This window comes from Oryzias latipes, chromosome 15, assembly GCF_053564925.1.
Source record: "Oryzias latipes strain Hd-rR chromosome 15, Olatipes_Hd-rR_3.1".
In the NCBI taxonomy this organism is placed as follows: Eukaryota; Metazoa; Chordata; class Actinopteri; order Beloniformes; family Adrianichthyidae; genus Oryzias; species Oryzias latipes.
Window position 1 is genome coordinate 26,160,478 of NC_136251.1, and position 24,289 is coordinate 26,184,766.

Below are 24,289 nucleotides of genomic sequence, written 5' to 3' on the forward strand. Positions count from 1 at the left end.
TCAAAACAAAAATAAAACTAATAAATATTGTTTTATTTAAATGAGTTATTGGATAAATGTATAAAACTCAGCAACTAAGAGGAACTTGGTGGTCAGATAGTTTAAATCAAATTTTGACTCTCCATATTGACTCTATAAGATAGAGGAGCAGTGCTAAAATTCAAAGTCAAGAAGATTCTGCAGAAATAGGAATTGCCTTTCTGTAGTAAAGAAAACATACGTATTTTTTTTTAATGAGAAAAAAAAACATAAAAGAAAACTTCCCTGAAAAAACATAAACTACTTATTCAAACTTCCAGAAAAATTGTTACGAAAAGCTGAATTTGAGCAGAAATAAATTGCAAAACTGCTGATTCATGTTTTTGACCTTTACTATTTAAAAAAGACTCACCACACACATAAATAAAACTGCACCATTATTTTTATTGAACATACATTAAGTCATATTTATGCAGAAATTACATCCTAAATGACGCAGTGAATCCAAATGTGATTCCATTGTGGTATTTCAACTATGAACTGTACTGCATAGTTGTATTTTCAAACTCTGCACGACAAAACAGACATAACCAGTTTAAATAAGGTGCCAAAGGGACAAAGTGAGACACAGATTCTTGTAATACTGACAAAGCGGAGTTTTTGACATGTTTACACAAATACTAATAGCTGTCCTTTCAATCTGCGGCTTCACCGTCCTGATTAGAAACCCAGTAAACCTGGTGTGTTTTGTAATAACACACCTGCAAAAAGCTGTTGAAACACCCTGTTTGTGGAGAAGATTCAAAGAATCGCTGAGAACGATCGTTCTGGAAGATGCAGACACACAGGCAGGAGTGGCATTTCCTTCTTCTTCATACAGATCTGTCATTTAACATTTATCTGTCAACACATCTGATTGTTCATCTTTGGACTTGAGTTGTGTAAAGCATCACGGAATGAGCGTAGGTGTGAGTTTGTGCTCTGGCAGTGAAAAAAGCAACCTGTTCTGAAATAAATTAACATAAAAGGCAAAAAAAAAACTTGTTCTGTTATGTCAACACTAGTGCAGTAGTAGTCTGTTGTAATGATACTGATTAAACCAAATGAGTGGTAATTGTGTCTCCATTCGATTCGTGTGTGTGGTCATGGCTGGCTTTATTGTAAATAAGTTCTTAACTATTCTAGATAAGAAGACGCCTACGCCCTCTAGCAGCATCGGCTAAAATGCTACAGCTAAATGACGCTTGAGTGACGCTTTCTCCAATGTCAATCCGTCCTCAGCTTCTTCGATGTGCCGCGTTCCACCAGCGGCGTCCCGTTTGCATGGCCATTTGTCGACAGAGAAGAACCATTCTTGAATTCCTTCTGCCGTGAACCTTGCTGCTTCTTGTACGTCTAAAACACAGAGGACATCATGAATAAAGGTCAAAAGGTTCCTCACTTATATATGAAATTCTATTTTTATTGCAGTTTTTTTTCCTTCCTGGAACGCCTTTTTAAGCAAAAATGAAAGTCCAGGTGAGGACGGAGCTTAGCAGAGCCATAGCCAGCAAGGTGGCAGGACCAGGTGGGATCAGCTCCTGGCTGCTTAAAGCAACTGCAGATAAGCTGAGCAGAAAATGTGTGTTTTTTGACTCAAGCTACGTTCACAACGCCATTCTGCAACGCATGTTCGAGGCGACTTCTTCCAATAAAAAGTCTATGCATGTTTGAGGCGTTCGCATTCAAAACTCTCGTGTTCACGTGTCCCTTTGCACGCTTCTATGACCCTTTTTTGGCTCTCTACGCACGAAGAGTTAAACCAGGTGGAACTTTGACCAATCAGGGACTCGGATTTGAATGGATGGCGAATGGATGGCGTCCCCTTTAGTTCAACTGCTAATAATTGCAGTTTGTGCCCGGCTGGAATTATAGGACACCAAGTCTATCATCTATCAGAATAGAGCTGTGAAAGAAAAAGCCTGGAGCAAGATTTGCTCCACGTCGACAGCTGCACCAAGCCTCTTCCAACTGTAGGAAATGAAGAAGAAGAAGCCCCTCCCTGTTTGTCCAGTGTGAACACCATTATGCCAAATGTGCGTTCAAGAACGCGTGTTTGGCTTGGTTCGCTACCCAAAACTTCACAACAGTTTTATGAACCATGGACTGGTGGCGCTGACCTCTCATCTGATGAGAACGGTGGAGACGCTGCTGCTCTCCCAATCTCCATCCTTTGGTTTGACGTTTAATTAACCTACTGCTCTTTGCCTATGAGGCAGGCATCAGAGTATAAGAGCTCTGTGCCAGTTGATGTTTTTGACTTCTCCACTGCTTTCAATATCACCCAGCCAGCACTCCTGAGGGGTAAACTTGTGCTCAAAGGGGTGGACCAACATTTGTTTACCTTTTGGTCTGACTCTCAAACATACTGTAGTCTATAAATAGTCGTGTGCCACACAAGGAGTCCCACAGGGAACGGTTCTGGCACCAATTCTGTTCACTTTCATGTTCACCTCAGGTTCCTGTCACCTGCAGAAGCTCTCTGATGACTCTGCCATTGATGGTGTGACCACAGGTGAATATAGAGAAGTGATCCAGAACTCTGTGGACTGGTACCAGCAGAACTGCCTCCAGATCAACACAGGAAAACGGTACTGGACTTTTAGAGGCACCCACACTCTGGTCTACTACCCTGGAACAGAGGATGCTCTGTACAAGAAAGGTCCGAGCAGACACTTTCTGCCGAGGGGTGCCATGAATCAATATCATCAGTACCATAAACCGGTACTCACACTGCAAAGACAGAATCTTAAAAAGGCAAAAAGAGCTTCTTTTTTTTTTTACAGAAATTGTCACTTGAAAGAAAAAAAAATCTTATCAAGAAAGATTTTTGGTAGCAAAGTCATTTCAGAAAACTAGACTAAGTGACCAGGCGTTGTTTTTTATATAAGATTACTTGGTAAGACACTTTTTCTTACACCATCCGCAGATTGGGGCCGGTTTTTGCAGTTCATAGGTGTGGACCAACATCTACATCTGAGCTGCTCCCAGTGAACCACAACTCTGTTATCAACCCTGATGGTCACTTTGAAAAAATAAAAAATAATGAATTTTTGGATATATCTTATTTCCTCATTTTTCTCTGCAGCTTTTAACACAGCAGGACGAATAAAAGTTATGTTAACGTAAACTCAACGAAGGGCCAAAAACTTGTCATGAAAACTGACAAAATAATCAACCCAAGCAGATAAAATACAAAAGACAAACATCTTTATAAAGCCAAGAGATGCAAACTCACCACAGGGTGCCAGTTAATGCAAATATCTTAAAGCTATGTTTACAATGTCTTCTCACTTAGGTGAGACTTTAACACATCTATGCCAGGAGGCAGTTTGATGTCAACTCTGAAAAAACAGGCCCTGGATAGGAGAATTAAAAGTTCGTACTACAGGGACTATGCTCTTCAGTTCAGTTTCTTGGGTAATGCAGAAGGTATACATCATTAATGCTGACAGTTGAGTTTGTTAAAGGAACATACCTGAATGTAGAAGTTTGAGAAAAGTAGGACGAACGTGCCCATGTAGCTGATCTGGAATGTCAGCCATCCGATGGGGAAGCCGCACGGCCATATAGCAGCGCAGGCAGTTTGGCATATGGTTAAAATGAACTGGATCTGTGTGAGAAACATGGCAAACAGAAAGAGTTTGGGTGGCAAACTCAGAGACAGAAAATGTCCTGAAAAAGGAAAAAAAAATTGGAAAATGTCAAAAGAGCTGAGAAAAATCTTCATGGATGTCTGTTGTTAATTTTAGAAGAAACATGGTAAAATGTTTGACAGGCGGATAAAAAACTCAACTTAGTTTAACTGAAAGGTTAAGTTAAAAAGATAATCGTCAAGATTATTATTATTATAATGTATAATTTTTTATTTTTATTGTTATACAAACTATTCATTATCCTTGGATGCTTTGTGAACTAAGACGATAAAAGCGGTTTAATGTTTTTCAAGCTGAAATCTAAACTTTCATTTAACTGGAATCAAAGAAAATGTGGTGTGATGATTCAAACTCTTTCAAACTGAAGACATTTCAGCAGTTAAGCCCACACATTTGATCCAATGGTATAAAGAAAATATCTGCAAATACATTTATTTGTACCTTACATTGGTCCATTATAGGATTTCTTTAAACTTCAATTTGGGTATTAGGATGGAAATTAGACAAAAAATGTATTTAATTTTTTTTAAAGCCCACCAGCTGCATCTGCGTGATGTACTTCTTCCACCACAGATAAGGCCGGAGAGCGGGGATGGATGAGAGACCATAGTAAGAATACATCACAATATGGACAAAGCTGTTGAGGGAGGCACCAAAGTATGCTGAGGAGACACACACAAAAAGAAAGATTCTCAATTTCAAGGCAATTTAAAGGAAAAGGTGACATCATCACCTGTTTTAAATTACATTTGAAACGCGCAGACATCGCAGCTCATCTATTGTGTCTGAACTAAACAAAATACAACAAAATGAGGGTGAATCTGAGTGAAACACTCACAGTGACCACAGGGAATCCAGTTCATAACAAACCACCAAATATTCAGCATGCTAGCGTGGTGGTAGACGTGAAGAAACGTGATCTGATGACTGTTCTTTCGTAGGATGAAGAAAAAGGTGTCTGCAAACTCAATGAGCTTAGAAAAGTAGTACCACCACAGGGTATTTATGATCTGGGAGGGGGCACAATAAAGCAAACGATGAATGATTTAAAAACAAAAAAGTTAGTCTCTGGTTAGATTCCTGGACAGCGAGCACAGTGTTAGTCATTCAAGGATACAGGCAGCAGCTGTTTTTTGCTGAATGCTGCAAAGCCACATTGATAAAACCTTATATTTAATCACAGCAGAATTGCAAAGTCAGGCACATTTTACTGATCTCAGTTTTCACCTTTGCTGTAGGCTGCAAACACAAGGTCATCACTAATATTAGAACTCCTAAAGCTTATTTGATCAAATTTAAATGTGTATATTTTTCCTTTTTTAAATGGGTTGTTTCTGAGAATCAAGCTTATGAAAATATGTTCTAAGAGCACAAACACATAAAATAGGATCTAGAAAAATGGAAAGAATGAATTCTGACCTTCATATCTGCTTCTGGCTCGCTGTATGTGTTCTGGCAGTAAAAGTTGTAGCCACTTGTCCAGAAGGTGCTGACAAGCTGCAGGAAAAAGCATAGAGAGAAAGGATGAATGGGTATAAAAGTTCAACTCAAAAGGTTTTGTGCTGTTGAATGGGACCTTCTCTCTAACAAGGATGTGGGGAAAAAAGGTAAAAAGTCTTTCTGTGTCAGACAAAAAGGCAAAACCACTGACTGTGCGTCTAAAACAGTTTGACAAGAATATTTTTATATTCTATTAAACCCTCTTCAATAATAGTAATAACATTTAGAAAGAATAGGAAACTTTGTTCTCTGAGTTGTGACTGAAGGGTCATAAAGTTTGCTGTTGAACTACCGGATGAAAGAATCGTCAAATAAGGTCACCGTGACACCAACTATAGATAAATATGGCCAATTTGTCTATCTGGAATATAAAATCATCTCTTAAAGCCTTTTTTAGGTGTGTACAAATGAATAGCCTTTTCACTGCAACTGCAGTGTCCATCCCATTCATTTAGTCCATCGATGCCATTAGAAAAAGTCTGACAGTTCCACCTCTGATTGCAAGTGCAGATAAATGCACATTTTTGCTCCTCACGTTTGCAAATTACATAATAATAATCAAAGATAAAGGCAAATGCAACTCTATTTTTCCTCCTTGTGTTCTCTTTTAATAAAGCTTTTATTTATTTCATTTAATTTAAAGCAATAGGAGGATTTGGAAGCAATTCTAAGCAATAGGAGGATGGAAGTTAAGAGTGAAGTAACAAACCAACTGAAAGAACCAGTGAAAATACAAGTTTCAGTGTATAACCAACACACACACACACATGCACGCATGACAGCTCTCACTCTGACCCCTCATCCCAATACACCTTCAAAAACATATTCAACTCAAACGCAGGACATAGTTGATGTTTCGATATACTAAGTAGGAAAAGAAAAAGAAATAAAAAAGACTTTTAAATCATTTTGGACCATAGAAAACAAAAACAGGAAAGTTGTAAATATTTTGAAATAGCAATATGAATAAAGTAAAAGTTAAAAATCTTTTTTATAGAAATCTTTTTTCCCTTTAAAAAATGAATGACTGAATGAAAACTAGAGTGACAATCCCACCCCGACCGTCTGCAAATATTTACTTTAAATAGAGTTAAATAAAATGTGAAACGTTCTCTCATCTGCTAGAGAATTATTCTTCTGTAACAGAACCGATTTTTTTTTTTTTTTTGTAGCATTTTCATAGCCATTGAGGATACTAAGCCACGATTCTCCTGCAGCTATAAGTGTGTCATTTTCTTTTTATCAGACCTCCTTATCATGAGGAGCAATCAGGTGTGTGATTAAGCCGCAGCACAGACCTGCTCTGCACTTTGATTCCCATCAGGTGACATTGGTTCTGGGTGACCAAGAGTTCGACAAGGGACTGGGTGAAAGGTTAAAAGCGAATCAAAGGGCCAACACTGGATTGGTGCATTACGCAATGCCCACAGAATGACAAGGAAGGAGATTTCTTCTGGACTAACACTATAGCAAACACCATGTTGGGCTCTGACATCTACACACACGAATAAAGACATTTTCATGAGTTTTTAAGGTCAATCAGCTTTTGCTTTCTATGTTTTTTCTGTTGTTAATGTTCTATTTTAAGAAGTGGAGGAAACCGTAGAGGTCTGTGCTGACATATGAGAGACATTCGGGGGCTTGATGGCTGAAACAATGAGCACGTCAGCATCCAGCTGTGTCCTCTCGCTCCCCGATGGCATCGTCTCCAAGGACAACAGCACAAAGATTAGCGCTGCCACGCAGCAGCTTTAGCTTAGAGACCAGACCATGACATTCGATTCGAGAACGCTCACATTACCAACCAGATTTAAACTCATCCTTATCTGTTTGTCTGCTTCTGTGACTGATCGTGTCTGTCAGAACTTTTTTTTTTTTACCTGATAGCACATGTAGACGGACAAGACAGTGACGCCCAGATTGTAGAGCAGCATGAGACCTCTGCAGGAATACGGCTGCCTGTGTCTCATGTACTTGGGCCCCAACCACACGATCAGAAGGTACATGACTGTAAGGGCAAAGGTCGGCAGGTAGTTGTCGAGCAAAAGCATTTGCTGCACCCGCTTATCTGAAAGATAAAGAGGAGGGTAGTTTATGGCGAAGTGAGAAAATCTCCAACAAAATCTGGATGTTCTGGCTTATAATGTCATTTTACCTCTGGGGCCGAGCCATGATTCAAAGTAGGTGTTCAGTTTATGATTTAAAGAGTCCATTTTTCACCTGAAAACAGAGTGTAGAAGCAGAAATATGATTAGCCTGGCGGTGTTTATTATATAAAGCTCCTACATTAAGAGATCCAACATAGAATGAGTATAATTAATTTCTGAGTAAATTAGATGGAAAGCAAAAGCACCTATTTTGTGCTCTAACTTTTGCAGCAATTGGTTTTGATGCGTTTTGGCTTTAATGCGGATTATATGTGTCTTTTATGCAATATTAAACTATTTAAGATCTTCAACCCTAGTGCTATCCTAGGCACTTTAACATTGGGAGTTGGGTCATTTAGACCCACTAGACAGTGAGCTGAACCTTTTTTCTTCAATGATTTGTGATCCTCATTGGTGTCCATGGATTACATGAAATCTTTCCACCTTTTTCATGGTAGGGAGAACACGTCAATGTAAGGGTGGGGTCATCTAAGATAGCACAAGGGATAAATCTTATCAAAAATGTCCACAAAACAGTTGTTAGTTAAATTTCTACCGATACACCCAGCACTCTGTGTGCACCTCAGTGGAAACCGTTTCAAAACATTCCTGTTTCTGTACAAAAGCCTCACAAAATGTCAGATTTCAGCCTTTAAAGCTGAACTTGCACACAAATTTTTTTTTTTTCATCCCCTCAGTGACACATCCCTGCGATGTTTTATTCAAACCAGCTGTATTATTCCATGCCTTGTGGACACAAAAATAACAAATGAGTCTGCACTTTTATTCCTATTGTGACGTGTTTCCCTGCTAGCTTACATCACAAACAACTGCTGTGTCTCCACACCTGCATCTGCAGGAATCACGCTGAACTTGTGGTTAAACACATGAAGGCGAAAAAGCACAAACTGATTTAGATTTAGCAGAAATAACATAAAAAAGGTTGAGGAAGTTAAAATTAAGGGTGGAGATTAGTCACTTAAACTAATCAAGACATATTTGTGCAGCTTCTGCTCCTATTGAGTTTTTGAGATCGTAGAACGCATCAAACTGCATCATACTGAAGAGAGCTGGCAGTGCTGAATCAATTTGATCCCGTTTTCTCAAGTTCACAGCTTAATTTGATATCTGATTCCACGTGATTGAATACAATATTCTGATTCGTTTGTAAAAATGGTTTTCTTTTTTAAATCAGCTTTGTTTGATCATTTCAGATAATTTAATCTGAATAAATGACTTTAACTATAACAATAACTTTTATTGAGCAATTGATTTTGTGACAAAAAACCTGATAAGTTTGTATGTTTTAAGGGAGTCCAATACATTGATTTGACACCTAATAATGATCTATAAGTAAACTACTTCTTATCGTTTAAAAAAATGCACCAGTTCTGATAATCCCCCTCTCATTATCAGATATATTAGGCTGCACCAAAAACAGGATAATCTGCAGCAGGGCTTTGACTGGAGGATGATGATCACAACAGGACAGCGTGATTTCTTTCAATCAGTCTTTGTTGGAGCGAAAAAAAAAAAGTCATTGGGTCTTTTAATGAGCTGCCTGGACTCTGGTGAACACAAAAGTGATCTAATAAGTGAAAATGATTTTTTTGGGGGCTGCAAAAAAAACAACAAAGTTATGTGTCCACTTTAGAAAAATATTGAAATAATTTGTACTCATACTTTTGTTTGCATTGGATGAGCGGTAGTAAGTACTGCAGTTATTTGGAATGAAAAAGAAAAAACAAACTAAAAATGTTTGCACAGTTCTGCCTTATCATAGATTTTTAGTGGCATGGAGGAACAGATTGTTCAAAGTCGTTTGGAAGTTTGTAGAAGTGAGTAAAAGAGTGCAAACATGTTTGAAAGTGCAGCTGAAGGTGCAGCAGCTCCTCAGCCTCACACAAACCTGCGTCCCTCCGCTCTGGATTGTATAACAGCAGTTTTTCATCAGGGAGGGAGCTCTGAAACACACGCTCTTCTTTTGTCACGCTCCAGGACGCGTCCATGTGCGCAAAGTGGAGTTCCTTTAAGTGTCACGCAGCAGAAGTTTCTCATCTGCAGGAGCAGCCTCTTTAAGGAGATTTAAAATAAAAGGAGTAGCGTCTTACCATGTGAGGAGCCCGCTGATGGAGGTTGGAGGTGGAGGAGCCGCGCTGTCGGTGGTGAGACTGTGGCGGTGAGGAGCTCCGTGCGCAGCCTGGTGCCTGGTTGGAGGAGAGTGGGAGGACCTCTCCGATTTGGCTCGATGCCCTCACACAGCAGAATCAGGCAGGGCAGTGACATCAGGGGCTTTTTAAGTCCTCCTTCACCTGCGGGGTAGTTATCAGTGGTTCCTATGGAAACGCCTGCCACGTTTAGGTTATGAGCATTTATTACCCATTTGTCTAAAACCGCTGAAAGACAGAAAACGTTTCCCCAAACTTTTTTATAATTTATATTTTCCAGTAAATTTCTGCTAAAACTTGACTTTAATTCAACTTAAATGTAACTTAGAAGCAGAAAAGCAGCACCTTGTTATTTACATAAAAAACAACAACACAGAAATAAATGATGGCATAAAACAGACTTAATTGCACTTGATTGACTTAATTTTAATTGACCCCAACATTTTCGTGCCTTTTTTCCAATTAATGCAATGAATGTTTTTTTTTTTCAAAAAATGTACACAAAATGCTTATTATTCTATTATTTTCAGAGTTCTACTTTTTTCTATTCTAGTTTATAATTATTTCATTAATTAATAATCTAACTTTTTACAACTACTACTTTATCATTCCCTTTCTGGGAATATCTCAATCAGATGATGTTTTTCAAATGCAGACTTTTTTTTCTTCATTTAGGCTAAAAGTCAGACCGATTAGTGGAAATAAGAACCTGTTATCAGGATGAACTGGTGGCTTGTTGATGCACTGATGACGGTTTTCTGCTAAAGTTAAAGTGCGAAAGTGAAGCAGTCCCCACTAAAAAGCGCACTGCGCTCTGATTGGTCAGCTTCCCTGGCCTGATCAGGTCCTGCCCACCTTTCCACATCAGCTGTGCTGAAATTACAAATTCAAGTGTTTTATTGGGGGCAAAATCAACTGTTAGGATGCCTTATCGTTGGTTTTCTGGACTCATTTCCAGGAGAAGCTTTGAAGAGAATCCTTTTCATTGTTGGCACATCCGATGAGGTTTTCTCTAATGGGCCTTTGATATGAAACAAAGAAAGTGATGTCTTCTCCTTCCTCACTTCCAAGCCACAAATGTACTTTTTACAGCATCTAAAGTTATTTGAATAAAAGGAATAAAAAAAAATGTAATCTCTGTTGATAAATTTGTACTTAAATAAAAAAAAGAATCACTAAAAAAGTAAGGGGGATGTGCAGGAAACCAATCCTGCAAACAAACTGACATCCACCAACTTTCTGAGTATAGAAAAACTTTTGCATAGTTTAGTAAAGTTCACTTTTTGTTCCAAATTGTTGAAAACCAATCAGGTTTTGTTGTGTTCTGCCCTAACTTATTGATGAGTGTGTTTGGTCCTTAACGACGTGCAGTCAAACCTTTAAGATGACGAACCAGTCGTGTCGTTTCCTATCAGTCGGTGGTTTCTGCCAGTCTGCACATCCGCTGTGTTGCCATGGTTACCCACATAAACAAAGACTTGCACAGTGATTGCAGTGTGCCAGCCTGACCCAAGGACCCTGCACTCTGGCGAATAGAGCCAGTCAGCAGCTAAATATTAGCGTGTCGTGTATTGACTCTACTGCTAGCCTGAGGCAACACTCTCACATGCATATTTCATAAAGATTATTCTGTCTTTGTGCTTTCAGAGTAAAAATAAAATTTACAGCAGCTGCCTTTCATGTACATCCACTTATGTAACCAGAGTAGCAGCATGAAAATTATGTATATAATTTAGGGAAAAAAACTAAAGTACACAACATTTTCTAACATTTCTGAATTATTTTGAACAAATGTCTGGGCATCACAAATACTTTTCTTGACATTTGTGTGTCAGAAGGCAGCTGGGACTTTTCCAAGTCCCTGACAGGTTATTTAAGACATTCTAACACTTCTGTCTTTTAAGGAACTTCCTGTGCTCGCTCTAAGGTTTGAACTTCTTCATGCCTCTTGGAGAATCCTGAGCTTTTCCGGCCAGTTAGAGGCTTTCTTATCTAATTTTCCACATCAGTGCATATTTGACAAATGTGATCCTCTGTGAGCTTTCCATATATGATCATGTATTTCACCCCAAAAAAAAAATGTGCTCATGGCATTCTTATGAATATTTAGCTATAGAACTTGCTGCTTGATGGAATTGGAGTGATTTTCCTTATCCTCCAGTTTAAAGTTGGCATCTTGAGGATTATGTATCTGAGCATCTTCTTTGGATTAATAGATTTTGCTTAGACAACTGCAACAATTTTCATGGATCATTAAAATAATACCATAATAGAGAAAAGTGGGTAAAAGAGATGCAAAGTTCCCACACTGCAAACAGGGTTTAAGCTTCAAAACATCCAATCCAAACTATATGAACATTTAAAATAATGACAGACCCCTTACTATTGAGTTTTCTCAGTTATCTGAATGAAAGCATCTCGTTCTGCCATTGAATATATGAAGATGTCCTGTAAAAAGGAAAAGAAGAGTCTGACCCCCCTTCCCTCCTTAAAAAGCCCAGTCATCTGCTCCAATTGGTCACTCCAGTGGCCTGATTCGCTGCTGCCCTCCATTCCAGATCAGCTCTGCAGGGATCTGAGGCCTAGAAACAGCATTTCATTGTATAGGTCTCTGAATGTCAAACCAGTCCTAGACATTGTTTCCCTGAGAAGAAATGTCTGAAATTGCTGCTCCAGGTTCTAGTCCTACCATATATCATGTTTATAAAAAAGTACTCTTAAAAAAAAAAAAAAAAAGATTTAGGAAGGAAAACAAAAATCTTGATCTTAGCTCCCCTAACATAAAAGATCATGAGTTCCATCCTCGCTCCTCTCTGACCATAGCAAAGGTGGGACAGTTTTCTGGGATTGTTTGCATTTCATCCGTTAGTTGAACGTCAGATGAGCGTTTCCTAAAGAACAAAATGACATCTGGCCTGAGCGACACGTGTGCATCCTTTTAGTTTCATTGGTTATGGTTGAAAGCGGTGTGAGAGCTGGCTCTCAGCTTTGTGTTGGACCTGCAGCAGCCATAATCATTATCCTTATCTAAGAGGTCAAATGGAGGTAATACTCTCATCTGTCACAGCAGCTCAGTGTTGCAGAAACACCTCCACCTTGTGGATGAACATTTTTCCTTTAAAGGAAATGTAGTTTTTTTAGGGTTAGTTTGGATGTTCTTTGCTTTTTTAACAGAATTGCTCCAAAACTCTGATGTTTTGTTGCAAAAAAGGTGATTTTTCACTATTTTTGTCAGTTGAACTTGGTGGTAAAGTGTGAAAAAAAAAGATTTTTGCGGTGAAATGTTTAGTTAGGGGAATTTCCAATAAAAAGGAACTGTCAGAAAGCACGGTCTGCAAAAAAGCCAATTGCATTTCATAAACATAACATGGACTTATCAGCTCCTAAAAAGGTTAAAAAACACACACACAAAAGATTTGAGCACATTTCTGGCATAAATAATTCTTAAATAGGTTTCAACATATAGTTTTATTTTGAAATAGCATCACATGGCAAACATTTACCATATTCACTTCAATGCAACACTTATTTCAGGTCCTACTACAAAATCAGAATACCAAAGCAAACATGGATTTTTAATGGAAGAAAAGAAAATCACAAAATCAAATGTTAAGAAAGCATCTCAGTAAAAAGAAAACAAACAAAAATAACTGTTAATGTTTGATAGAAGTACAGTATTTACAGAAGATTAAAAGCAGACTATTGTACAACTCTTTGCTACATTTACAATCTCAAACAGATATGTTTAATTTCCAGACAAAAATAAATACACATCTGATTCTCTATTACATAATCCCTTGCAGTTCTGAATCCTATTAAAATAATTTGGTAATGATAAAAATTTCAGTGTATTTACATATACGTGATGCGTCTATTAACATCTGCATGCGGCTGCATTCTCTTATGGCTGGACCTCTTTTGTTTGGTCCCTCTTTACATGCCGTCAGTCACCAGACACTCTCTGCTGCGTCTCATTTGACGTTGTTGACTGGGTTTCCGAAAAGTTCGGGGCACTGCTCTTCGCCTTTTGCGATCCTGTCGCACTTCTTCATCAGGTCGTAGTTGATCTTGTCGGTCACTACGCTGTCCTGCTTGTAGTGAGGATGTTTTGCGACGAACTCCCTCATCCACTTGGCCATGGTCATCAGTTCTCCTGTTTCCGGTCAGAAATGTTAGCTAACTGCAGGCAAACGACGGTGAGGATTCAGCTTTGGAGATATTTACCAGAGGCGCGCTTCTTGATGAGCTTCAGATAGTTCAAAATGGTGCAGCGGGTGTCCACGTCCACCTCCATGTTTTCCAGATAGCAGTTAAGGATTGGGATGAGGCCTTGGAAAACTCCTTCCTGGTTATCACAAAAACGAGCCACAATTAAAGGTTTGAAACAAAAGAAATGGAGAAACGCTAAGAGACAGATTTAAACAGATTCACATATCTAACATTGGCACAAGTGTAATAAGAATTAAAATGTGACACCTTTTTCTGTTCTAAATAACATTTTACACATTTTCAGCAGCTTTTCTGAATGTGTTGTTGGAGTGAATGTGTCCTCGGCATTCAGATTGCGCCCTCTAGTGGCAAACGTAACAAAACGTCTGACTTTTCCTATGGATCATTTTAAAAGCTAGAGCAACAATAAAATTTTTTCATTCCCAATTCGATTTGAATCGATTTTTTTCTCCCTACTTTTACTTAAATCGCTCGTTCTGTTTGATGTTTATGGATGAAAAAAGGTGGTAAAAGCTAAGCATTTCTGCGAGCAGACTTCAAAACTCGTCACGTGAAAGTATAAAGCATTACCTTTCCGTTAATGATCGTGTCGATGCTCATCAGCGTGTATTCATCACTGCCGCCGTCTGTCTGCACACCGTTCTGTGCAGAAGTGTTGCCGTCCAGCACCGGGTGGCAGCCTGTGAGAAACGCACGGTTTTCTTCAGTCGTTTGTCCTTAAGGACAGCGCCTAATGGCTGCACGTCCCGTTTACCGCACCTTTAAAGATGTCTTTCCGGAAGTAAAACATGCCTTCAAGGACAGCATTTCTCTCCTGAGCCACCTTCATGTTTTCATCGACCTAACAAAAGGCACAGTCCACAAGACTCAATCCTAAGTGTATAAACTGTTTTTTTATTCCCTTAAACAAATAGAGAGATGTGGCTTGTTACCTTGGACAGCGGGATGAGGAAGTCCAGTTTGTAGGACAGGATAACTCTGGTGAGCAGGACCACAAAGACCACATATGCAGCGTTTTCAAAGTCTGTAAGTTGAACCTGATGTGGAAAAAAAACAAAAACAACTTCTTAAAACTTCAAAGTAAAACTAAAACTCAGAGCTAGACAACTGGAAAGTACCTCCATGGGGCGGAACTCCACTCTCCATCCAATCTCAGAGTTTGGAGGAGGAGGTTTGAACCTCATCGTCTGCCAGTTGGTTGACTGCAGATTCTAAATGAATAGATTAAAAAACGATGAAAGAATTCTGGAGGAGAAGCTGCAGAATGAACGGATGGTTGAGGCTCCTCACCTCAAAGTGATCCGACTCATTTTCATCATCCAAGTGGAGTTTCTCCTCGAAGACGGAGAGTGGGTCTCGAATGAAGAGGTGAGCGATGTGTTGAGCCAGAGGCTTGTCAATCCCTGTTGACGACAAGAAAAATTGACTAATTTTTGGCCTGTTTTGTTTTTTATGCGTCTTTTATACCACGGTCCGGGTGAATACTCGATTCTGATTGGCTGCTGAGTGTGCGTAAAAAGTGATATACCACAGGATAACCGCACGGTGAAAAAAGAAGTTCCGGTCACCCAGCTTAAATGTTCTGTATCACTGTGCCGGCTTCTTTGAAACAACCTTTTGCTTCATCATTTGGACAAAAACAAGCGGTAAGAGGTGAGGTTACGTGCGGTACACAAATAGTCCGTGTCGCGGTGCACCACCGCTACAGTCAAGATTCTGCGATATATATATACTGATCTTTCCGATGGGTTGAATAAAGCATCAGTTCAGAGAGAAAGTTCACCTCTTACCGCTTGTTTTTGTCAAAATGATGAAGCAAAAGGTTGTTTCAGAGAAGCCGGCGCAGTGATACAGAACATTTAAGCTGGGTGACCGGAACTTCTTCTTTTTGTGAGAAAAGCGATCCAAATCGTAAAAAGAAACAAGAATTAAGCACTAAAAACTGGTTAATATTTATTGCTTTAGTAAGTGACCATGGTATAAGCGGGTTAATGGCCGACGAAGTACGCATTATCACTTTTTAACAAACTTCACGGAAGCAACCGTCCTCCGTCAGGCTTCCACGGCGTGCGTTAAAAAGTGATAATGCACACTTTGTCGCCCATTAACCATTACTTAGAGCTCTTTACCTGCTTCCAGCAGCTGCTTGAAGATCTCTTCATCGATGATCAACTCAATGTCATTGTACTTCTCCCCACAGGCAGACAAGTAGCTGTCAATCGAGTCGTACCTGGACTTGTAAATCCTGAACTTGTTGTTTTTCAAAGGCTGAAAGAGAAAAGGCTCATTTTAACGACCTTCCGATTTACAGCATCCGAATAAAGGTTCAGAAAAATCTAAACTTGCCAAAATATTCAAAAGAATCAGACAGGATTCATGTTAGGCTTGCAGAACTAAACATATGGCAGAGTGCAAAAGAGGCAGATGACCAAATCATGTGATGATCAGGTCGATTCACAGAATACCAGAGGAGTCAAGTTAACTCCTGACAGGGAAAGAAAGTTGGAGATTTCCTTTGTTTATTCACTAAAAAAAGAAAGAAAAAAAAAACACAAGTAACTGTAGTAAATTTACATTTAAAGCTGTATAAAATGACATACAGCTTCAAAAATCCACTGAAAACTGCTAAATACAAAAGCTTTAAAATAGTTTTTTTTTAAATCATAGTTCATCTGTTGTAAAAAAAAATAATAAAACGAACACAAAGTAACTCTGCTTTGCTAAAATCTCTGCTTTACAAGTCCAATATTGTTTCATTAATAAAAAGTTTACTGCACTACATTTTATTTTGAAATGATTTATCTCCAAAAACAAATGTCTACTTCCTGCAGGCCCCATGATGTGGTTTTGCTTGACCATCTTTCTCATCTTCCTCACCTGCAGCCCGCGCTCCTCCTGTGTTCTGTCATCCACCGAAGCAGAAATGACTCCCCAGCGACAATCGATATCCGACACGTAGCCCCGATAGAAAGGCGAGGCTGCGCTCAACGCCATCTGTCACGAGAGAAGGTTGATTCCAGAACAGAAAACCTTTAAATGCATAGAAACGATTCACACTGTGCCTTTGTGCGGCTGTTTCCTCAGAGAGGACGTTTTAAAGTTTATTCAATAACTTTTTCATCTTTATGCAAAAACATCATCCAACAATCTGCAGAGAAGCAATGAGAAAATATCCCAAAGGTCAGAACCCTTGTCTTAATAATAAATAGCCATTGTTTTTTAAGTCATGCTGGGATATAGTTCTGTTAATAGATGACAGGTTGATGCATCATTAGCTTCTACTCACCACAATGGGGCAGATTGTTGCTAGCTGGTCATAAAGATATCTTGCCTCATCAATGCTACAAGCCTGGAATGTAACCTGCAGGAGCACCATAAAAACAGGCTGAAGTGCATTTATAAATCACGTATTGGGATTGCAGAGTTGCAGCTACATCTCTTGGTTGTCAAAGTTGCGTGTTCTTGTTCAGAGCGGTGAGCGATCAGATTAGGGATTACCTGCAGGCAGCAGTTGCCCATGCCAAAGCCCATGGCGTCCATGTAGATGTGGTCAGGCAGAGCTGCCCTCGCCGCTTCGCCGTCGTCCTCCGGAAACTCCTCCACAAAAGGAGACGGAGTTTGCTTATCTTTGAAGACTGAAACAGGAAAGGAGCACACTAAATTACATAACCCTAGTTGTATTCACAGCAAAAAAATGAATGGAGATTGAAAAATACCAGCATGCGAAGAAGCTTATCTCCAGATAAAATCCCACTTACTTGGCACATTTATGATAACTTTTTCCCCTCTTCTGTGACGAATGTTTCTGGTGAGATTGCTGAAAGAACAAACAGATGCTCCTTCACAAATGCCGGCTAAAACTCAGAGGAACCCTCACAGCCGGCACTATCAATCATCTCTCCTCAGGTTATTTTCTAGGGAATCTTACCTGAATCGCGGGTGCCCGTTGATGGCTTCATCAGGAAAAAACAGGGATTTTGAAACTCCCTGTTCCACAGGCGTTGGCCGGTGTTCTGGTTTGGTGAAACCGGGGCATCCTAACCTGAACACAAAATGTTACGCAAACTCACATCCAGTTGCAAGATTTCATCGCACCAGCAATTTAATCATAAACCTAAACATATATTTAACTTTGCATTTTTTGTGCCAGAAATAAAAAAAGAAAAAAATGACTAAATTGGAGAACAGAAACTATAAGTAACTAATTTTTTGCTGATCAATCAATGGAACAAAAGCAAAATGATCACAGCTGAGGCTCGGCTTATAATGGATTATAAAATGCTCCTCGCTAAATCAACTTTTTTGATTTTTTTTTTTCAAAATAAAAAGTTTTATTGTAAAAACTGGTCAAAATTGAAAAACTATTTGATATTTAGTAGAATTTAAAAAACAGAGTAGTAACCCTCAGCTCTTATATCATTAGGAGAACTAAAAAGTATAAAAAGAGAAGCAGACGGTACACCTGAACACATATTTGGCACCAATCTGCATCATTTGAATAAATCCAAACTACCTTGGAAACGAGGTGATGGTGCAGAGCGTCTCGCCCTGGTCCAAGACAGATGAGGCCTCTTTGCGCCTCTTCCTCATGTTGCCCTCCACAGTGTTGAACTCTGACATCGTCCCCCCATAGGGCTGACCTGGCGTCCCCTCGATCATGTAGCTGCCATACTCCGGCCTCCACAGTGTGGGGTGACTGCACACAAGTAAAACATGTTGAGACAACAGTCTGATGTAAAACATGGATTTAGGAGCGTGTCTTGCTCCCAGTCTCACCGTGACCTTTCTGGATTAAAGTAGCAGACATTCATCATATAGAGCCATAATCCTAACAGAGCAAACTAATGTGTGTACTTTAGAGTGTGCTCTCTGGTGTGTGCACCAGAGGGGCCATAATGAGGAATGCGCGGGATCTACTGTTGTCTCCGCCATCGGAATTTCCCCCGGGTGAAGCTGGCGGATCGGCATGACTGACGTCATGAGCCGTGTGCAAACAAAACAATGCAAAGCCTCAAAAGTTAAAACATTTAAACAACAGTTTTGATGGTCAAACACAACAATTTTTTTTTTTAACTGTCAAAAGGTGCATCTTTCCCCCACTAAAACGTGATCATATCTCCATAAAGACATTTATTATTGAATTATTGATATTCCTGTAAATATATAGGATTTTTTTTTTAGCAGAAAAGATTTTTTTTTTAAATTAGAATTACAATGTTGTACGCTTTCAGTTTTAGTTAAAACGTTTTTACTCTTTCTTAACAAAAATCTGTGCTTATTTTGATCCCTATACCCAGTTCCTCTCTGGTTACCTCCAGACTAAAGGAATTAAAACAGTTTAGAAGTCTTGAACAGAGTAAACTGAGGTTCAGAGGAAAAGGAGGCACTGCTTAAACAAGCAACAGTTTGACCTACAGTGGAGACTGACCTGGAAAGACCACGTTTTTGAGGAATTGTTAAATATTTCTTGTTTTTCAGATAGGTTTATAACAATAAAAATGGCTAATAAGGTTGCAAAACATAAAACACATCATCTATCATCTCCACGGGCATCTAAAGATCTTATCATGATTACGCAAAACATTTATTAAAATGGGCTACAGTGTTAACACACATTGATGGATTTGTTTGAGACATAAGGACAGAGAATATTTCTGTTAGCAAGAATGCTAGAATGACATGAAACCAGTTATACCACTTTTGTTTACATATCTAAAATTCAGGTCATCTTTAAACTCCTGGTTAAATATAGTTGTTTTTTGTTTCAACATTTTACTGCATTTTAAACTCAAAAATAGAATTCAGTTGATTGAAAATCGTGTATTTCATAATAAAATAATTGTTGCTCCATAACTTTCATAGCATTCCAGACTAAAGTAGAGTATTATTTCTTTTGTGAAACATGGTTGAATAAAGCTTTTGAGTCTTTGCACATGACAGTCCCCATATTCCTCCACTCAGGCTGCAGTGGAGACGACCTTCATTCCAAACCTTTGAACTGTTGCATCAATTTTTAGTTTGCAAACACAATGAGGTTTTCTGGCCTTACAGTTCTTTGAAAATAGAAACCACAGAAATGTAAAGGTGCCCCCTAACCAAATGTAAACTGTAGTTGTAGCTGTGTGTTTAGGTTAACCGTTTCATGGAAACCTACGCCTATTTCCTTCCTCTTTAATAAATCATGTCTGATTGATGGTTAAGGATTTAAAGTTAATGCACTCTGGCTGCATACAGAATATTTCACAACTCCTTAAATTATTCATGGGAATCTGTAAATGTGTAAATCCGGTTCCATCTATTAATCTGATTTTAATTTGCTAAATGCTGTAAACCTACACTATTCTACTCTCACTGAGGCCCTAGAGTCCCATTCTCACACATTCACATCCTGGTAGCTGCGGAAAACCATGCAAGCCAGGCCTCCAGGGGCAATGTGGTTCAGTGCCTTGCCAGAGGGCACTTCTACATATAAAACAAACCTACAGTTTTCTGCATCATCCTAAAAACATTTATGGATTATTCCTCAGGTGACACTAGGTTGAACTGACCCGCAGTCAGGTAGTGGGGTTAGTGCCTGCTTTACACTGGGGTGTGTCTCCGTTGCGTGGGGAATTCGTCTCACAACCATCCGTTTGTTAACATCGTCTCAGTTGCGTCTCGTGCCAGTCCCCTCTGGCATACGAAGGAGTTGTTTGTCCTGTGATCCCGTGTCAAGTACTTTGTCCCGCTCTGAGTCCTTGATGATGTCTTTGTCTTCTAAAATGAAGCTTTCACAGTCTTTGGCAAAAACATATATGAAGGTGTTACCCACAGTTTTAATGTGTGTTATCGCGCGGGCTTGTTACCTTGAATGTATACTAAAATCTTTGTTTTGAAAGCACAATGGAAGTTTTACATTTTGAAACCTGAACCAGGTTTTCTGCAGTAAAACTGGCACATCGACGTATGGAAATAGAACTCCTCAGACGCAGACATGTTGGTGGGGATGTAAACATGTCGGTTGAACATTCTTTTTTGTGTCGACATAATGGAGAAGCACTACAGACAGACCAGTGTAAAACAGGTTTTAGTCTGCTGGGTTGAATGGTTTCCCTTTACAGCCTATTTATTAACTCCAGATTGTTCATCAAGGGTTTGTCTGCTTCGCTCTCACATTTATCCGAACAAACCTCTCGACAGCATCACGTGGTCACAAGAGCTGCTTTTTGTGGTAACGACATTTCCTGACTAAACTTTTTTTTCCCCCACAGTTAGCACTTCTGAAAATGGATGGCTTTTAAATGACTCAAATCTTTGATTTAAGGAGCACTAGAGTTCACGTGGTTGATCCACTTTAGAAATAAAACATTGTTACCAAATCAATTCAAAGAAACAGACCAAGGAACCCAAAGTTAAATGACTGCTTTAAACAAATCTATAAGCAATGCAATCTTTTTTATTATGTGAATTTTTTTTCTTTTTATTCTGTTAAATTGACAAACTCCTGGTATCTATAATAATATAAATAATTGCAAAATAGATTTTTTTATGAAAGAAGTGCAACTAAAGGATGTGATGAAATAATTTAAGGATATTACATCTATTTCCTGGCAACATAATACAGCAATGTGTGCAACTCTGTGGATCCGTTACTCACTTGGGGTTTATGTTTTCACCCTGGTCTTGAAGGGTGTCCAAAATCTCACCCCCGTTCAAAACCAGCCGCACCTTCTCATCTTTGTCATCCAGTTCCATTAACATGTACTCCACCTGGAGTGCACACCAAAAAAAACAAAAACAAGTGATAACCGTGCATGCAAACACTTTCTTTTTGTTAGCACTGCAGCACAGTGCTGGGTCGCCATGACATCCATTCCAATCCATCAGTCATGTTTCCTTGACTTTGCCTTTACAGATCTGTAATCCTCTGTCTGAAAAAGGGATTAATCTACAACAACAGCATTCCGCACCGTTTCAAATCAAAACACTTTGTTCAAGCTGCTGCACAAAGTTTTTGTTCACCATAAGCCGAAGGGGGAAATATATATTTCAATAACAAAGCAGTCTTTATGTGTTTATACAAGACAAATCTGTTGACAAATGCATTTTTAAAAAATTGTTATTAGTAGCAAACAGCTAAGAAAAACCAAGCCCATTGGCCTGTTTCTACAATACACATGTCAGTAGTTCAAAGAAAGAATAAATCTTGGGAATTATACTGAAGAGTTTCATGTTGACCTTTCCTACAAGTTTCTTATAGAAGTTAATTTGATTTAAATAGGCTAAAAAGTTACAGCTTTGGTCGCACAAAGCTGCAACTCTCAGTTTGTCCGCCTTACTACGAACTTACACACTCACTGTGTGACAGGTGAGCGGAAATACATACACATCTCTTACCTCATCGCCCCATTTCAGCACATCTTTCTGACGCTCCTTGACCTTGTTGTAGATGTTGACAAACTGGATAATGCCGTGCTTCCGGATGTGGTTAGCATACTTCTTGCTTTCTTCCCAGTTCAGAGGAGACCCCTGTGACAGTAAACCCATCGCACGCGCGAGCCGTCGGCGTCTACTCAAGCGGCTGCCACTCACAAACTGCTCGCCAAGCGTTAGCTATCTACGTCTGCCCGCTGAGAGCTAGCATCAATTCTAAAGAAAACAAGAGGTCCGCGTGCTGGTTCTTCTGGGGCTTTCTTCGAAGTCTGGTGCTATTTAAGCGGCGTAACCGCGCGGCAACCTAAGCTAGGCAACCAAAAAAAGAGCCAGGCCCCTGTTCATCACTTGCTAATGTCCCAGCCGGTAGTTAAAAACAAACCGGGCGACTATCGTTGCCTCTAAGCCTCGGTTTCATTCACAACTGTGGGCTGAACAGATGAACAGAGCCTCTAACGGACTACTATCAAGACAACGTTTACTCGGCGGTTGTATCTGCTTTCTGGAGTTGAGTTGTTGTACCGGTTGTCCTGTTTAGCCCACGTGATGGCTCCGGGCGGAGCTCATTACGTCACTATGAATAAGCGTTTTCTGCCGCTTGGCTCCTCCCACCGAGCTATCAGTCAATCAGCGACGTTCGCATAGGAAAAGCGAGTTTTACGCAACCATGATTTAATCTCTCCAAAATATTGTTTCACCTCATGACTTATCATTTTTTGTGGTGAAGTACATCTAAAAAATCAATGATAAATAATTTTAGTGTTTAAATAAAAATCTCCTTAAGAAATTGCATTATTCTTTTTCCATTTAATGAATATGGGTTTTGCCTGTCGTTTTGTCAGGACTTGCCCAAAATTAAGTTAGGTTGATTGACATCTGGGGATATTTCTTTTTCATAAATATTTTAAGAACATTTTTGTAGAAATTTGATGGGGAAAAAAAATCCTTTTATGTTTAAGATGACTGATAACATTAGTTTGTGTTTTCCAGCAAAAACAAGTGAAGAAATAATGAAAATACACACAAACAAACAAAAGGAACAACATTTTAACATAGAAAGATGATGTAAATAAACCAACAATTTGCTATATCCATTTGACCCATGACACAATATCCTAAATCATGGATGTTTTGGTTTTTATGTTAATTGATATATTTTATAGTTTGTCATCTGCTAGTTAATTGGCATTGTAAAATGATCATATGCTCTTGTTTTATTGTTACAGTAGGCTATTTTATGCAACACGCTCATGAAGAAGCCATGCATGTAGGAGAGGTTTCAAGTATTAAACAGCATGTGCAGCATTGAGATGTGTAACTTGACTACAGTCAAATTACGATGTGGCCATTCTCACAGTATTATGTCTGGGAAAGGTCACAATCCTCCTTGTGCAAACAAAAAAAACGCACAGTCATGGCATTGGGGCTTGTCATAGCAGGAAAAAGGGTGTATATGTTTTCATTTTTTCATGATTCAAAAATGGATCTGATTAGATCTAAGCTGCCAAGTGAATTTGTATGTGCAAAATCACAAAAGTTAAAAGTCAGCTAACTTAGAGAGGAGTCTTCAGATACAAAAGCGTGTTTTTGTCTAATTAAAACAACATTTACTTTGATTAATGAGCCTAAAAACAGCCAGAACAAATTGAGGAACAAAATACTTAGCATGAATCCTGCCCTGCTGATGTTCCTTTTCTTTATTTTTTTAATGGATTCAAATGATCTTCATCCCTCTGAAATAGGGGCATATCTTTCTGCAGCAGTGTTGGACAAACAGAAGACAAATCTTTACAGTCTTGTGTGGATGCTTCCATCTTTCACATGTAGCAAAAAAAGTGCTTGATCAGACCACATTTCACCCCGAGGCAAAAACTGAAGCAGCAGTCAGTGTCTGTTGTGTAAAATGATCCTCAAAGATATGCACAGAAGGGAGTGTTTCTCCGGATCCATTTTATCGGTAAATGTCTTGTAACGGCTAAACAATGCAGTTTTCTTCTGTGTTCAGGGGTAAAATGACTCATAAACTATACAACAGAGGGTGTGTATCTGCTCTTGTTGCACAGCAGTTTTCAATATTTAAACAGGGTCAAAGTTGCACTGAAGAAAAGGGTGCTGAGCATGACATGCTGCTTTCCGCACGAACAAGAAAATTCATATA

The 24,289-nt window shown here is 39.1% G+C and overlaps 2 protein-coding genes across 2 annotated transcripts; both read right to left on the minus strand.

Moving 5' to 3' along the window:
* Positions 1-403: 403 nt before the first annotated feature.
* On the minus strand, positions 404-9,669 carry elovl5 (ELOVL fatty acid elongase 5). Its single transcript, XM_004077416.5, has 8 exons — positions 9,433-9,669; positions 7,330-7,394; positions 7,055-7,242; positions 5,094-5,171; positions 4,513-4,684; positions 4,212-4,336; positions 3,497-3,631; positions 404-1,374 (listed from the first exon to the last, which is right to left on the minus strand). Exons 2-8 carry the CDS (start codon positions 7,385-7,387, stop codon positions 1,246-1,248), a joined length of 885 nt encoding a protein of 294 aa, XP_004077464.1. The 5' UTR covers positions 7,388-7,394; positions 9,433-9,669; the 3' UTR covers positions 404-1,245.
* A 3,269-nt stretch (positions 9,670-12,938) lies between these two features.
* gclc (glutamate-cysteine ligase, catalytic subunit) lies at positions 12,939-22,724 on the minus strand. Its single transcript, XM_023963388.2, has 16 exons — positions 22,096-22,724; positions 21,356-21,468; positions 18,233-18,415; positions 17,648-17,761; positions 17,478-17,536; positions 17,218-17,354; positions 17,006-17,080; positions 16,597-16,713; positions 15,849-15,987; positions 15,010-15,122; positions 14,838-14,930; positions 14,652-14,756; positions 14,479-14,560; positions 14,290-14,399; positions 13,714-13,834; positions 12,939-13,642 (listed from the first exon to the last, which is right to left on the minus strand). The coding sequence occupies exons 1-16, from the start codon at positions 22,243-22,245 to the stop codon at positions 13,461-13,463; spliced, it is 1,893 nt and encodes a 630-aa protein (XP_023819156.1). The 5' UTR covers positions 22,246-22,724; the 3' UTR covers positions 12,939-13,460.
* Positions 22,725-24,289: the final 1,565 nt, after the last annotated feature.

Bases quoted from the DNA above. Each gene is read 5' to 3' on its own strand.
- elovl5 (XM_004077416.5), bottom strand. From the start codon at position 7,387: ATGGACTCTTTAAATCATAAACTGAACACCTACTTTGAATCATGGCTC. The intron at 5,172-7,054 runs GTAAAAAAAAAA...TTTTTCCTGCAG, and splicing joins CCGTCTACATGTGCTATCAG to CTTGTCAGCACCTTCTGGAC. The intron at 4,337-4,512 runs GTGAGTGTTTCA...GTGTCTCCTCAG, and splicing joins CTGGATTCCCTGTGGTCACT to CATACTTTGGTGCCTCCCTC.
- gclc (XM_023963388.2), bottom strand. From the start codon at position 22,245: ATGGGTTTACTGTCACAGGGGTCTCCTCTGAACTGGGAAGAAAGCAAG. The intron at 16,714-17,005 runs GTGAGTAGAAGC...CTCTCGTGACAG, and splicing joins CAACAATCTGCCCCATTGTG to ATGGCGTTGAGCGCAGCCTC. The intron at 14,561-14,651 runs GTAACAAGCCAC...GCCTTTTGTTAG, and splicing joins TCCTCATCCCGCTGTCCAAG to GTCGATGAAAACATGAAGGT.